Consider the following 14294-nt stretch of genomic DNA (forward strand, 5'->3'; position numbering starts at 1 on the left):
TCTCAATATATAAGAAAAAATATAATCATGTGGGGTTTTGTTTGATTCGTCTCAATGAGTACTTTATTAATATTTAATTATTATAATTTTTAAGAATATGTAATGAAATATATTTGATAGTTTAATGATTTTAAAATATAAGCATGATCTGAACTTATTTTTTTTGATCTGATCTGATCCGATCTAATTAGATCTGAAATAAGCAAAAATAAGCTGAACTGAACATAATTGTTAAAGCAAGACAAGGCTCCCTATGTGGCTATGTTAACTTTTGAGATCTTGCTGCAAAAAAAAAAAAAAAAAAAAAAAAAAAAAAACACAGAGCAGTTCATCTTCCTCAATCTTGACACATCTTCTTCAAATATCACACGATAAGGACGAACGATTATGTCAGTGGGTTTTCTCCGATTAATCTCGTTGAACACTCCATTTCATCAATTTCAACTTCTCCAAAAACCTCTTACATTCTCTCCTCCTTCCCTGCCCCACCTCCCTTCTTTCTTCCTCCATCAATACTCTCACAACAATAAAACTCACTCTTCTTCTTCCTCTTTCTCTTCAATGGACTCTCCTCCAGAAGGCTACAGGAGTAACGTCGGAATTTGCCTTATCAATTCTTCTAAAAAGGTCTTTACTCTCTCTCTCTCTCTCTCGTTTTTTCGGTGTTGGAGAGCGGCTGAGTGTAATAATGTTATGACTTTTATCGTACTCAAATACCCTGAATATGATATACTCAAGACTTTTTTTTTTTTTTTTGCTAATTGTTCCTTTGAATTCTTCTAAATAAGCGCAAAATATACCAAAAAGGAGAATTCCAAATGAACAAATGAGCAAAAAATAGACGAATCAGTCCAAGGTCTTGGGTACCACGATTGATGGTACCACCCTTTACCAACTAAGCTAGATAACATCTTTTCTTTCTCTTTCATGCTTTAGTTTATACGTTCTCATGTTACATTTTCTGTTTTGTGTATTTTGCAGATTTTTTCTGCCTCAAGGCTTGATATTCCTGATGCTTGGCAAATGCCTCAGGTAATTGGTTAGTTGTTCTTTTTTGTAGGTAAAGGACGGTTCCTTTTGGCGGTTTTTGTTAGTCGACCTTAAAATGACTCTAGGCTTTGTTGTTACGTTTATGTAGTTTAAATGAGTGAGGTGAATGGGATTTTGAAGTTTATATGTGTTATTATATATACTAGGAGAATTGTATGTTCCCTGAATAGGTTAATTAGGATATTATTATGTTTAGGAAACATTATACTGTAGAAAGAACTATATTTGTTAGGAATTTTAGTTGATCTTGTTTTGCAAGTTTATTTGGATTGACATTGACCATGAAATTGTGTACTCGTCTATTTGATCGAGCTTGTGACTAAATCATGGTACTCTTATGTTGGGTTGTGCCAATAACATTGAAGAAGATCAATATGTTTTGCCACTCAATTTTTCATTTTCGCGGCGCTGAACTTTCACTGCGTTCAGATTTTTAACCAGTTGCTATGCTCATTGTGTTCAGTATATCTCTTGAATATTCATTAGAACATTGATAGAATGAAGTAACTGTCAAGTGGAACTTTTTTACATGGTCTTTCTTTCTGAACTTAAATAGAAGGAAATTAATTCACTTTGTAGTATGACTTCAATTGTAAGGATTTCCAGATTATATACTGCTAAAATCCAAAGTATCTAGCTTGGTATGGATTCTGCTGTAGTTGTGCAAGTTATTGTTAGTAGGACTCGAGTTGAATCTTTCATTCTTGATAAATTTCTAATAGAATTTAGTGTTTCAAATGTTAATTGCATGTATGATATATTAGCTACAAGTAATATGGGGTCTTAATTTGTAATACATCATTCTACCAATGCTCACAATAAGGAGTAATTCTATAGAATAGCTAAAGGAGAAATCAATGGGTGTGATGACAAGTTCCTATGTGTCAGAATTCAGAAGGCCTTGTTGAGCTTAAAGAAGTGGAAATGGTTAAATATTCTAGTTAGAATTTCTTTGCATATACAATCATATTAGAGGATTGTGCAATAAATTCTGACAACTAGGACCTATATTATATCCTAATCTTTTTAACCTAGCCAAAAGATTTAGATTGAACAATTAGATTTCAGATAAATTAGGCTCTCTAATCTGTGCTTAGTTAGTGTTTTTATCTTTAGATACTAGGTATCATATGAAGTAAAATATTTATGGCCATGTTTTTCCAACTTAGAAATTTTTCTAGCAAAAGAAGTTTAGTTTAGCTAAATTAATACATTCAGCAAATATAAACTAATGTAAAATAAGTCTCGAATGTATAATGTGATTTCAGCCAGAATTTGTTGTCTAGAACATGACTAGTTTTAGCAAAAGTCTATAATATTATATAAGCTTGAAAAAGTTTTAACTTAAATAGGTTTACTTTAGCTAAAATAGGTTTACTTTAGCTAAAATAATACGTTCAATAAACTAAACTAAGCTAAAATAAGTCTCGAATGTATCATCCGAGGCCAGCCGTAATTAGTTGAAAAGAAGATGATCAAAAATTTCACAAGACGGCCTCTTCTTCCTCTCTTTTTGGTAGCTAATATTATTGAGGTGTGGGATATGTGTAATTTTTGGCTTATGTTCAAGCCACTATAATTGCACCCTTCACATTTATTTTTTGTGTAATCTTAAATTTTGCTTCTTCGTGCCTTTTTTGAAGTATTTACTTGTAGAATATCTATTGCTCCCTCCGCCTTTTTTACTTGCTACATTTACTAGAAATTGATGTCCCAAATTACTTGCTGGATTTTCCTTTTTCGCTTGTTTTCCATATTATTTCTACTTAGTTGATCCCTTTTTCTGTCATTGACTCATTTTTTATTTACCTATATTGCCCTACTTTTTTTCATGTAATGAAGTTTTCCCTAACACCACCACATGGATCTCCTAAAATCTTGCAGCAAGGTTAAATGTAGCAAGTAAGACGGATGGTGTAGATTCTAGGGTAGGTTTCACAGCCTAACTCAGGAGCTTATGGAAGTCATTGTCTCACTCTTACCCGTCTTCATCTAACTCATACCTATGTTTAGTACAATCTGCCAATGGATGTTAGATTGGTTCCTTCTCTTTTTGTTGCATAAAAGTGATTATCTAATGTGTGTGTTAAACCTTGTTTCTTATTCTGTTTGATTTGGGGTTACAGAACAAGAATAGAAAGGCTGATGCTGTTTCTTTGCAGGGTGGCATCGACGAAGGTGAAGATCCCCAAAGTGCAGCAATCAGGGAGCTGAGGGAAGAGACCGGAGTAACTTCCGTGGAAGTTCTTGCAGAGGTTACGTTTCTAATCTGTCTAGCTTAAGCTGTATGCACATAGGTGATGCATCTTATCCTTTTTCAGTAAATATAGAAAGTGGAGTACTCTTGAGTCTTGATGATGGAAAGAGTTGTCTTTCCTATCATTCTGGAGCAAAAATAATGGGAATGGAGAAAAAACCTTTCATTCTTGCAGCTTGTTATGTCATGGACTATTGTCATAGAAGTAGGGAGTAGGAACTTGAAAGTTGATACAAGGTGCTCCATGCTATCCACTGAATCAAGAAAATCACATGCAGTGAATATGACATGCAAGGTTTGCATGGCTCCACCGTGCAGTTTTCTTACTTCATTTAACTGCAAAATTTGCAAACCCCTCTTCCCCCTCCTACGTAAGTCTCTATATGCTAAATTTCTTCCTTTATACTATCTTCCTTCTAAAGGGTCTCTAGACCTCAAGGATCTCCAAAAAGAGTCCAAAAGTGTGTAAGAAACATAAAAAGAGTGTGCAAAGCTAAACCAATATTTAGAAATGAGAACTTAACAAAAAGGATATATGGATTCGAAAACATATGACGTTTTGTGGGCAAGTAGGAATAAATACATGCTCGAAATGTGACATGTCAACTTAACGAAACAGGCTAATGGTGCTTGTATCTCTTTCCAACCTATATATTCATAAGCCTATCATGTTTATGTGTCGTATCTTAGCTATGCTTTTTTAATCTAGTGCTATATTTGCACATTTTTTTAGTTGTTAATTCACCTTTTTCACTTTTGCAAATGACTTTCTTTTTTCCTCTTTTTTTTCTTTTTTCTTTCAGCCAAATCCCATATGTGTAACCGGATATCATACTTCGTAATTCTTGGGAGACCAAGCAACATCAATGTACTTTTTATTCCCTTTTCGTGGCTTGCTTCCATCACAACCTTTTAATTTGGTTGTCTTTAAGGATTCAAACTTGTACGACTATTGGTTTCTAAGTGGGATGCCCGATGTCTTGCTTTTGTTGTAATGATCTGCGCAAGATATGCTTGTTATTATTGCATTTTGGAATGGATATTGGACTTTTAGAGTTAAAATATGGTTATTTAATTATGATGCCAAGTAACACTTATAAAGTATATTTGTTTTAAATTTTAAACAGGTGCCCTATTGGCTTACTTATGATTTCCCTCCCGAAGTTAGGGAGAAACTCAGGCGTCAATGGGGATCAGACTGGAAGGGACAAGCCCAAAAGTGGTGAGCAGTACTTCTACTTTTAGTGTCACTTTGTTGGTGCTCCTCATAGTTGATCACGTTTTTAGGGTTGTGAATAAGTCTCTTATGAATGTCTTTGCAATAGGCTTGACATCAAATGTGTATCACGAATTTTCCCTTTGGGGTGTTGGTTTGATGAGTTTATTTCAATGGGAGATGAGAACGATCATTCGATTGCTTGTGTTTGCTTTGTTTACCTGCCCTTTTTTTTTTTTTTTTTTTTTCTAGATACCCTTTGGTTCTCTTTCGATTCTCCTATGTTGCCTAGGTAATTAGTAAGCAATGACATTTATAAAATACTAGTACATATAATGAAAGACAAAATGAAGTTTGTTCTTTGGTGGAAGGATTTCGAAAGAAAGAATAAAGGAGGAAAGTCTTATTTTCCAGATGTTGTTCGACAAAGCAACTGTTGGATATTGTTTTCTATCAGCTACTTGCCCATTTGAACTATAAACACACTTACCGGTCTCAACTGTTAAGAACCATTTTTTTGCACCTTAAGAAAAACATAAAGTTTAAGAAAAATAAGTTCAATTGAGATGGTTAAGGGCCATAAGTTCTAATGAGTTCAGATTAGGGCTACCCAGTTCAAGTGATCACTGATATAAGTTCGAATCAGGTCTGATTAGTTAGTAAACCCACAATCCAGAGAGTTTATTTTCTAATAAGGTGAACATAACGAAGCCAATTCAATGGAGTGGCTAGTAAAATCATCTAGGTTAGTTTTATGTTGATTAAAACGCACTTTTGGGCAGCTTGTGTGATATAGGTGATGTGACATTCGGGAAAAAAGCCCATCTGTTTAGGACGTTATTGATTAGGCTCTACATGCTTTTGGTTGATGCCAAACTTTATGTAGACATATTTGAGATTGTGGATGTTGTTGACATAAGGTGGTTATCCTCTCAGTTGAATTGTGCAAAATAGGATTTCAACCATGGTGTCAAAACAAGGCCGCATCGTATCATATCGCCCATGTCGTAAAGGTTTTCAAATCTACCGAACCGATAATACCCGCATCGTAAAGAGGTAAAAAAAAATCGCATTTTAGGTGGTTTTCAGAAATATTTTATGGTTGAAACCGATATTCAGCGTTACGACTTACGACAACCGTTACCGTGACCGAAACCGTATTTTCGAACTATGATTTCAACACTAGTGTTTCATGGTTCTGATGTACTTGGATTTGATTTTGCATTTGTTAATTAGCATATCAGGTATTTTTTTTGTCTCTCCCCTCTGCTGAAGTTAGAGACTAAAGTCTTTTACGGATAGATTGGGGGCTTGAGGACGTATTTCAAATAGTATGCTTCCTTTAGCTATAGTGGGCTTTCTAAGATTAGGTTAACATTTGTCGTATTGTTTTGTTTCCTAATAGATGATAGACTAATTATTCAAAGTGAGTTTTTTGCTTAAAAAAGGACCTAAAATGGTTATTTTTCTCTCAGTTCAGTTATATGAATTCTAATGAGAATCATTTGAGTTTTGTGGGAATCTCCCCATCTCTATCAGTTTGGTATCGTGGCAGCTGTTTGCCATGTCGTTGCCAGCTACCTTAATCGAATTCCAGTTCATCCCAAATCAACATTGACAGATCTGAATCACAAAGTGCATTTTTTCATCAAAATTCACTCCTACTCATTACCCTAAACAAATATGAGTTGTTGAGTGCTGATGCAACTCGGAAATCTCAACCTCTAATTGTGGTTGAGTTGTTTAACTTATATGGATGGAGTAGAGTTTTTAATGTAAAGTCGAATCTCTGATATCTTGATGTTGCTACTTTGATTTTTGAAGTATAATTTTTCATGGTGTCCATAAGAGGATGAGCAATGAGTGCTGATTGTGTGATCGAAATTCTTTTTTTCATAGACGTAACCATCTTCCTGGTGTATTACCTTTTCACTTTCTGCTATGTGCTTTTTAGTGCAGCCAACCTGAGCTTAATGGGATTACGACTTTTTTGCTTTCAGTTGTTAGTTATTACCCCATAAAAGCCTGTCAATTATAAGTCACAATATCCTGCTTGCATATTTATGTATAGGGATTGCTGTGTGATACAGACACTGCGACAGCAACCTACACAGGGATTTATGGCATACTAAAACCAATGAAGGCTTTAAAAGATAACGTTCTCTTCTGAACCATTGATTTTGGCAGTAGGAGTAAGGGGTCTGGACTCTGGAGACGAGCTGCCCAAATTAACATCTTAAAAAAGATATGGACAATTTTTTTAAGTTCTTCATCAGTTAATACTGCATAAAAGCTTTTGAAGTTATGAAACAGCATCTTCTTTAATGACTTCCACAGCAACGTGCTTCTTATTATGCCTAGTAAATTTTGATCACCTGAAAGTAGGAAGTCTTTTTTTACAGTAGACTCCCTGGATGGGAAGGGGTAGTTGTATGCTTCAAACACAGGTTGAAGCCACAAGAGATGTGGGCAGCTCTGGAGTTCTTTCTAACTTCATAGAAACAGTTTCGTAGCCAATGCATAAGAACAGTACTACTAAATTCGTTGATAACGTCGTTTGTTATGCAACACATTAAATTTTTTTTTTTGCTATTGCACTAGGTTTTAGAACTGATAGATTTCATTGGTTGCTTGATGTGACACATTGTATGGGACAAGAAAGTTGGTTTAGACAATAGATACTGAAATGGAGAAAGTATTAGATTCTGTCACTCTCATCAAAGATATCGAACTAATTGTCAATTAAGGGAGCAGGTTTCTTCTTAAATTGCTGGGAAATGAGGATGAAATCAATCTCTTAGGTGATGGCACGGAGAAGGCTGAATTTGGCAACTGGTCATGGATGACACCTGAGGAAGTAGTGGAACATGTAAGCATCCCACTCCCCAGGACTAGCTTTTGCAGCATACACTACTTTTGCTTTTATCGTTTGACTTTATTTTACTATGCAGGCTGTTGATTTTAAGAAGGCTGTGTATGAAGAAGTTTTGAAAGCTTTTGCACCTCATCTTCAATAAAATTCTGAAGATGTCATGATTTTGAAACTGTCATAATACCTCTTCTTCAGGATAAGTATTTACAGCATACACTTCCTTTGTATTGATGCATGCCAAAACCAAAGCAACAAGACCATTTATAACCGCAACAATTAAATCTTTATTAGTGTAATCATGGAAAGCGACAATCGTGAGACATTAATGATATTAAGTGTTGATGAAAGATTCTTTGGTCAATCTACGACATTATTACTAACTTTGAGATGGATATGTTAAGATGTTAACCCACATCTGAGCTTGTCCCACATTGAAGAAAAAAAAAGAGAGAATCACCAATAGAAATGGCAATGGATCTTGGACTGTCTCAGATCTGTGGATCCAGATCCGTTTTCAAGGATCTGGATCTTAGCATTTTGGACCTTACGGATCTGGGTCGGATTTGGATCCCACGCAAAAAATACGGATCTGGATCTTATGGAGAGGATTTAGATCCGACCCGTAGATCCGTTTTTTTGTAGTTTGAATATTTTAATTTTTAATTAGTAACTTAAGGCTACTGTTTATCTCATTCTCATACAAGATTGAATATTTTAAATGTTGGGATGTTGCTATATTGTAGTTTGGTGAATGTTATAATAATTATATTATTTAGTGATAAAATATTGACAATTGTTTGTACAACTTTTTGGGGAAACAGTCAGATCTAGATCCGTAGAACTGTGGATCTAGTGGATCCAGATCTGGGTATTGCCTTTTGAGATCTGTAGGATCCGGTTCAGATCTGGGTCTAGGCTTAAAAAACGGATTCAGATCTGGTACCACCAAGAACCGATCCAGATCCGGCCCGTTGTCATCCCTAATCAACAATATGTAAGCTTGAAGGGTTACCCCTATTACTAATTGGTTTTATAATTGAACCCTGTCAACTTTGTATTTGGTCAAACTCTCCTTCGGTGTGAGTAGTTTTGCCCTCTTTTATCATCGAAAGCATGATTATGATGGGGTTCTGCCTTTCTGGTCTTAAATTAGCTTAATTTTCATTTGCTTGAAAATCTAAAAAAGCAAATGACAAGTTAAGTGAAAAAAGAAAAGAACTTCACAATCATTCTTTTATCTTCATAATAATTATTAAGATAATGATACTTAGAAATTAATTAAACGACAAAAGGATTCATAATTTATTTTCTTTAACTACGATGAAAAATAATCCTTGTTTTCATATATATGCGTGTCAATTCTCTCATCTATATTTGAGTAGAAAAATTAAAAGAAAAACAATTAAGTTTGTTCCTTGTTTTGGGATTTGGAACTATATATACGATGAACCCTAAAAATGCTAGTGATGTGATGAAATGGAAGAAGAATGTGAGAAAGGGGAAAGAGAGGAGATGCATAAGATATCAGTCGATTTATTTAATTTTATATTAAATTAAGAGTTTTTTATTAGATTAGATCAAACAAAATAGGTCTTTTATAGAATAAGGCCTAATTTTTTTTTCTTATAGGACAAGACTAATTAATTATGTTTTGTTGGCTACTAAAGACCCATGATATAGTCGAATAAGAGATTTGGAGATGATTTTAATCAACTTCTTGACAATTCCTCTTTACTTGAAGTTAAAGGGATTGGAGATTTTTTTACTTGGTCTAATAAGAGATTTGTAGATGATAGGATTTATAGTCGAATTGATAGGTGTTTATGCAATACTTTATGGTTAACTAATCATACTCATGTATCTGTTGAAGTGAAAACTCAATCTATTTCAGATCATAGTCCTCTCATGATTAGACTTACTAATGAACCTCTCATGGGGGAAGGCTTTCAAGTTTTTTAACCATCTTGTGAAGCACCCACAGTTTCATGAAATTTTTCTACCACTTGGAGACTAAATGGAGCTGCTAGTACTCTATCTGACATCTGGGAGAAACTGAAGAATGTCAGTAAACAACTGAAGTCTCTACAGCTCAATCACTATAATAACATCACAGAGAAAATTGAAGAAGCTAGGAGGAATTTAAATATGACTCAATTCCAAATTCATGAAGACCAGTTCAACTCCAGCCTTCATGATCAAGAGCAACAAGATCTTCAAAACCTCAGGAAATGGTTGCAAATAGAAGAAAGCATCCTTAAACAAAAATCTAGAATAAATTGGTTTAAATCAGGGGATTCTAACAGCAAAGTTTTTTTTGCAGCTATGAAGGAAAGACATGCTAGGAATTCTATTGATGTCCTTTATTCTATCAATGGTGACAAACTGGAGAAAGATCAAGAGATTCAGTATGAGTTGAATCAGTTCTATAAAAACCTAATGGGCAAGTGTAATCCAGAGATCCCTGGTATTGATCTACCTATTATTAGGAAGGGATCTACTCTTAGTCCTACTGCCAGACAAAGATTATGTGCTCCTGTTTCTCTTCTTGAAATTGATAAAGCTTTATTTAGCATTGATGGTAACAAAGCCTCTGGGCTTGATGGGTTAAATGGGAATTTCTTTACAGAAACTTGGCATTATATTAAACCTGACATATATGCTGCTGTCCTTAATTTTTTTGAAACAGGTTATATGGAAGACAAAGTGAACATAGCTTCTATAACTTTGGTTCCTAAAGTCACTAATCCTACTCATGCTAGTGATTTTAGACCCATTGCTTGTTGCACTATGATTTATAAAATTATTGCTAAAGTTTTGACTCATAGGTTGCATGATGTTATTGGTAGTATTGTTGATACTGCTCAGGCAGGTTTCATTCCAGGTAGGAGCATTACTGATAATATTCTTCTTGCAACTGACCTCATCAAAGGTTATACTAGGAAAGGTGTTTCTCCTAGATGCACAATAAAGGTAGATCTTAAAAAAGCTTATGATTCCATAGAATGGCCTTTCCTTCACAGTATGCTTATTGAATTAGGTTTCCCTCAGATTTTTACTCAATGGATTATGGCTTGTGTTACTACAGTTTCATATTCTGTGTTACTTAATGGTAAACCTTGCCCTCCCTTTTATGCAAAAAAAGGTCTAAGACAGGGAGATCCTCTCTCCCCTTCTTGTTTGCTATTGGTATGGAATACTTATCTAGATGCCTTAGTACCTTGAAAGAAAATCATAAATTTCACTTTCATCCTAAATGCTCTAGATTTGCTATTACTCATATGATGTTTGCTGACGATTTGTTGATGTTTTGTAGAGGAGATCTTGAATCTATAACTGAATTAATGAATGCTTTCAATAAGTTCTCAAAAGCTTCAGGTCTTGAGGCTAATTCTGCAGAAAAGCAATATCTACATAGGGGGAGTTAGGAATGACACTATAAAGGAAATTGAAGAGGTTGTTATGATCCCTAAAGGGGAATTTCCTTTCAGATACCTTGGAGTTCCCCTATCCACAAAGAAGCTCTCTTATGCTACCTGTAAGCCTTTGATTGAGAAAATCATGGCAAGAACTAAAGTTTGGGCTGCTAAACTTCTATCTTATGCTGGCAGAGCTCAATTGGTGCAATCTGTTTTATTAAGTATGCAGGTGTACTGGTGTCAAATCTTCCTTCTTCCTAAGAAGATTATAAAAGAAATTCAAAGCCATTGCAGATCCTTTCTTTGGACAGGTAAAGACTCTCTTTCAAGGAAGACTCTAGTTTCATGGGAGCAAACATGTTTTCCTAAAACTGGAGGAGGTCTTAACTTCATCAACTTGGAGAACTGGAACAAAGCAGCCACAGCTAAACACTTTTGGGCTATTGCTTTAAAACAGGACAAGCTTTGGATCCAATGGATTCACTCTTATTATATCAAGAGTAACAATGTTTGGAACATGAGAATTCCTGCTGGTATGTCTTGGGTTCTTAAAAAAATCATGAATTGCAGAGATTACTTTGATAATGGCACTAAACTTCATGATTATGAGCACAATGGGAAGTTCTCCATTAGCAAATTCTATAAAGATCTTAGAGAACCTATTACCCAAGTAAGGTGGAAGAGGTTACTATGCAACAACAAGGCCTCCCCAAGAAGCCTATTTATCACTTGGTTGGCTGTACTGGGCAGACTTGCTACCAAGAGTAGGCTTGCTCAATGGAATATGATCAGTGATACCACTTGTGTGCTTTGTAATGATGCAGAAGAAGATATTCAACATCTATTTTTCAACTGTCCCTTCTCTACTGATATCTGGATGAAATGTTTGACTATCTTGGATATACCTAGAAGGCCTATGGCTTTCCTAGATGAAATCTCTATAGCAGCTAGTAAATGCAGGAAGAAGAACAATAAGAACCAATTATATGGCATGATGTTCGCTGAAGCAATCTACAACATTTGGATGCAAAGGAACCATCAAGTGTTTGAAGGCAATCACAAGCTACCTGATCAAACAATGGACTTAATTATATTCAATGTAGCTTGTAGAATTCCTGATTCCATGAAAGTTCAACTATGTAGATAAATTGTAGTTATCTTTAATTGGCTGTTATCTTGGTTTAGTTGTACCTTCAGGGAAGCACATGAAGGGTCTTCCTTACAACCCTTCCTAGAAGGTGGGTAAGGTTGGATACTGATGCTTTTATGCTCTGAAGTTGGAGAATTGGTGTTTGTAATACTCTTTTTTTGGTTATCAATAACAATTTTGAATTTCCAAAAAAAAAAGACCCATGATATAAAATTTCAGTAGATAAGTCAACATTTTGGTGTTCACTTATATTTTTATTGCTCATCTTTTATTCCTCATCAAGACAACAACTACCTAGTTAGAGAAAATTCTTCATCCTCCTAATTCGAATCGGAAATTCTCATTGGTATCCACGTGTTTTGATGTTAATTGAGTACATGCATGGCACACGCGGATGAATCATGCTCATTGTACACGTAGGGACAATTCTATAATAGATTCTCTAAATAAGCAAAATTTTAGTCATTTCTAATCACTTATTTTTAATCACTTATTTTACTCATTTCTTTCCTCTTTTTCATTGTTTATCTTATTTCTAATTTTCTCTCATCTATTATTTTTCTTACCTCCAAATTTCTCTCCAATTTCTCTCTAATTTCTCTCTCCTCAATTGTTTTTCACCTTTAAAGTTTTCTGCTACATTGTTTCTCTCTCCTTTAAATTTACAACCTTCATTGAAATTAATAAATGGAAAAAACACATACTGGAACTCCAAAATTCATCAATGGTGGAATTAATTTTAGATTTGAGAATCAATAAAATTCTTCAAGGGTCGAATTAATGATTGATAATGCAAAAGATGATTTAAGATCAACAATAGTCTTAGATTTCTTTTACCTAATTTTTTTAGCTTAAAATTTCTCTCTCCTCAATTCTTTCTCTTACCTCAGAATTTCTCTCTCCTCAATTGTTTCTCACCTCCAAATTTCTTTCTTTCATGGTTTATCTCTCAACATGGTCAATCAAATTGATGAACTGTAAAATATGATTTGAGAAAATTATGCTTCATCATTGGCAAGAATCAAATTTTGAAATTTTCAAAGTTCATCAATGACGACTTATATTCGCATTTGAAATCAATATTGAAGTATGAACATGAGCAAGCACTCATGCTCATTTGAGAAATCAATAAAAAAACTTGATCATTTCTCAATTGAGTAAAATTGCTTGCCCATTTGAGAAAGTTTTCTCATTTGGGCGATTTAGGAGAATCTATTAGAAATGAGTAGAATTTTGCTTATTGGAGAAATTCAAATGAGGAATGAGTAAAAAATAGTCTTGAGAGTATCATGTTGTGCTGTGTGGTAGGTGATGTTGTGTTATGTGGTGCGAGACTGCGAGTAACATGCTAGAAGAGAAGTGAACTGCTGCGTGGTGTGGTGGTCGTTGGCCCGGAGGTGGGTGGCACGCTGCTACGTGAGTGGTGGTTGGTGGTGTTGGCGGAGAGGGAGTGCCAATGCAATGAAGTCTAGGGGGTTAGGGCATGCATAGTAGAAGGAGAGAAGGGGGTGGTGCTGGCGGAGCTAGGGGTGTCGATGCAATGAAGGCTAGGGGTTTAGGGCATGCATATTAGAGGGAGAGGAGGGGGTGGTGTTGTGTTAAATGCGTATGCTTTTAGCGAGGGAAAAGAGTGTGCAGTTTTGATGATTAAAAACAAAAAGGGCTGTGATTTTAAACTGCAACCCTTAAGTTAAGGATCGCGGTTTTCGATTTAACCACAACCCTTTTTAAGCAGTACTTGAGCTTTTTTCCTCTAGTAATATTCGGTAACTAATTTCTTGTTCTAATTTATGAAATGACTTTATATAATAGTATTTTTTATAACATGACATTAGTGATGAAATTCGCTCAAAATTTTCATAATTATACTCTTATTGAGGTTAATAATACTAGCTTTATATGCACGCTATGCATGCAAAGTCCTTTATGAAGTTATATTATTGTATACTTTACATCTAGCACTTTCTAATAAGTTTTAAGTTTTATGTATATGCGTGTGAAATCGTTATTGAAATTAAATTAGTTGCGTAATTACATCTAGTACTAATTTATAACAAAATTATTCACAAAACTTACCTAAGAAAAAATAGATTCATAATATAACAATATAATAACAAAGATAGTAAATGAAATCTCTAGTGTTTCAACTATGAAATTGGCCTTCGTAGAACTTGGTTAACCACATGCACTCTTCAGCCTAGTCGATCTGCAACACATAGCTAACAAGAGAACAATGATCCGGATTGAACTCTTGCATTGGTGGAGGTAAGATCCAAGCGAAGGTTTTGTATCCAAATTTTGAGAATGATATTTCCATGACTCCTTTGCGTCCA

General features: G+C 34.8%; 1 protein-coding gene across 3 annotated transcripts; it reads left to right on the top strand.

Moving 5' to 3' along the window:
• Positions 1-292: 292 nt before the first annotated feature.
• LOC104907802 (nudix hydrolase 26, chloroplastic) lies at positions 293-7742 on the top strand. Of its 3 annotated transcripts, none has more exons than XM_010696794.4 (6): positions 293-627; positions 982-1032; positions 3213-3305; positions 4435-4529; positions 7278-7392; positions 7475-7742. In XM_010696794.4, exons 1-6 carry the CDS (start codon positions 388-390, stop codon positions 7538-7540), a joined length of 660 nt encoding a protein of 219 aa, XP_010695096.1. In that variant the 5' UTR covers positions 293-387; the 3' UTR covers positions 7541-7742. The 3 variants fall into 3 exon arrangements, with proteins under 3 accessions (XP_010695096.1, XP_019108229.1, XP_057250244.1); XM_057394261.1 differs by lacking the exon at positions 293-627 and adding an exon at positions 770-878; XM_019252684.3 differs by lacking the exons at positions 7278-7392; positions 7475-7742 and adding an exon at positions 6595-7229.
• Positions 7743-14294: the final 6552 nt, after the last annotated feature.

This window comes from Beta vulgaris, chromosome 4, assembly GCF_026745355.1.
Source record: "Beta vulgaris subsp. vulgaris cultivar EL10 chromosome 4, EL10.2, whole genome shotgun sequence".
NCBI classification, from domain to species: Eukaryota; Viridiplantae; Streptophyta; class Magnoliopsida; order Caryophyllales; family Amaranthaceae; genus Beta; species Beta vulgaris.

Bases quoted from the DNA above. Each gene is read 5' to 3' on its own strand.
- LOC104907802 (XM_010696794.4), top strand. From the start codon at position 388: ATGTCAGTGGGTTTTCTCCGATTAATCTCGTTGAACACTCCATTTCAT. The intron at 628-981 runs GTCTTTACTCTC...TGTATTTTGCAG, and splicing joins TTATCAATTCTTCTAAAAAG to ATTTTTTCTGCCTCAAGGCT. The intron at 3,306-4,434 runs GTTACGTTTCTA...AATTTTAAACAG, and splicing joins CCGTGGAAGTTCTTGCAGAG to GTGCCCTATTGGCTTACTTA.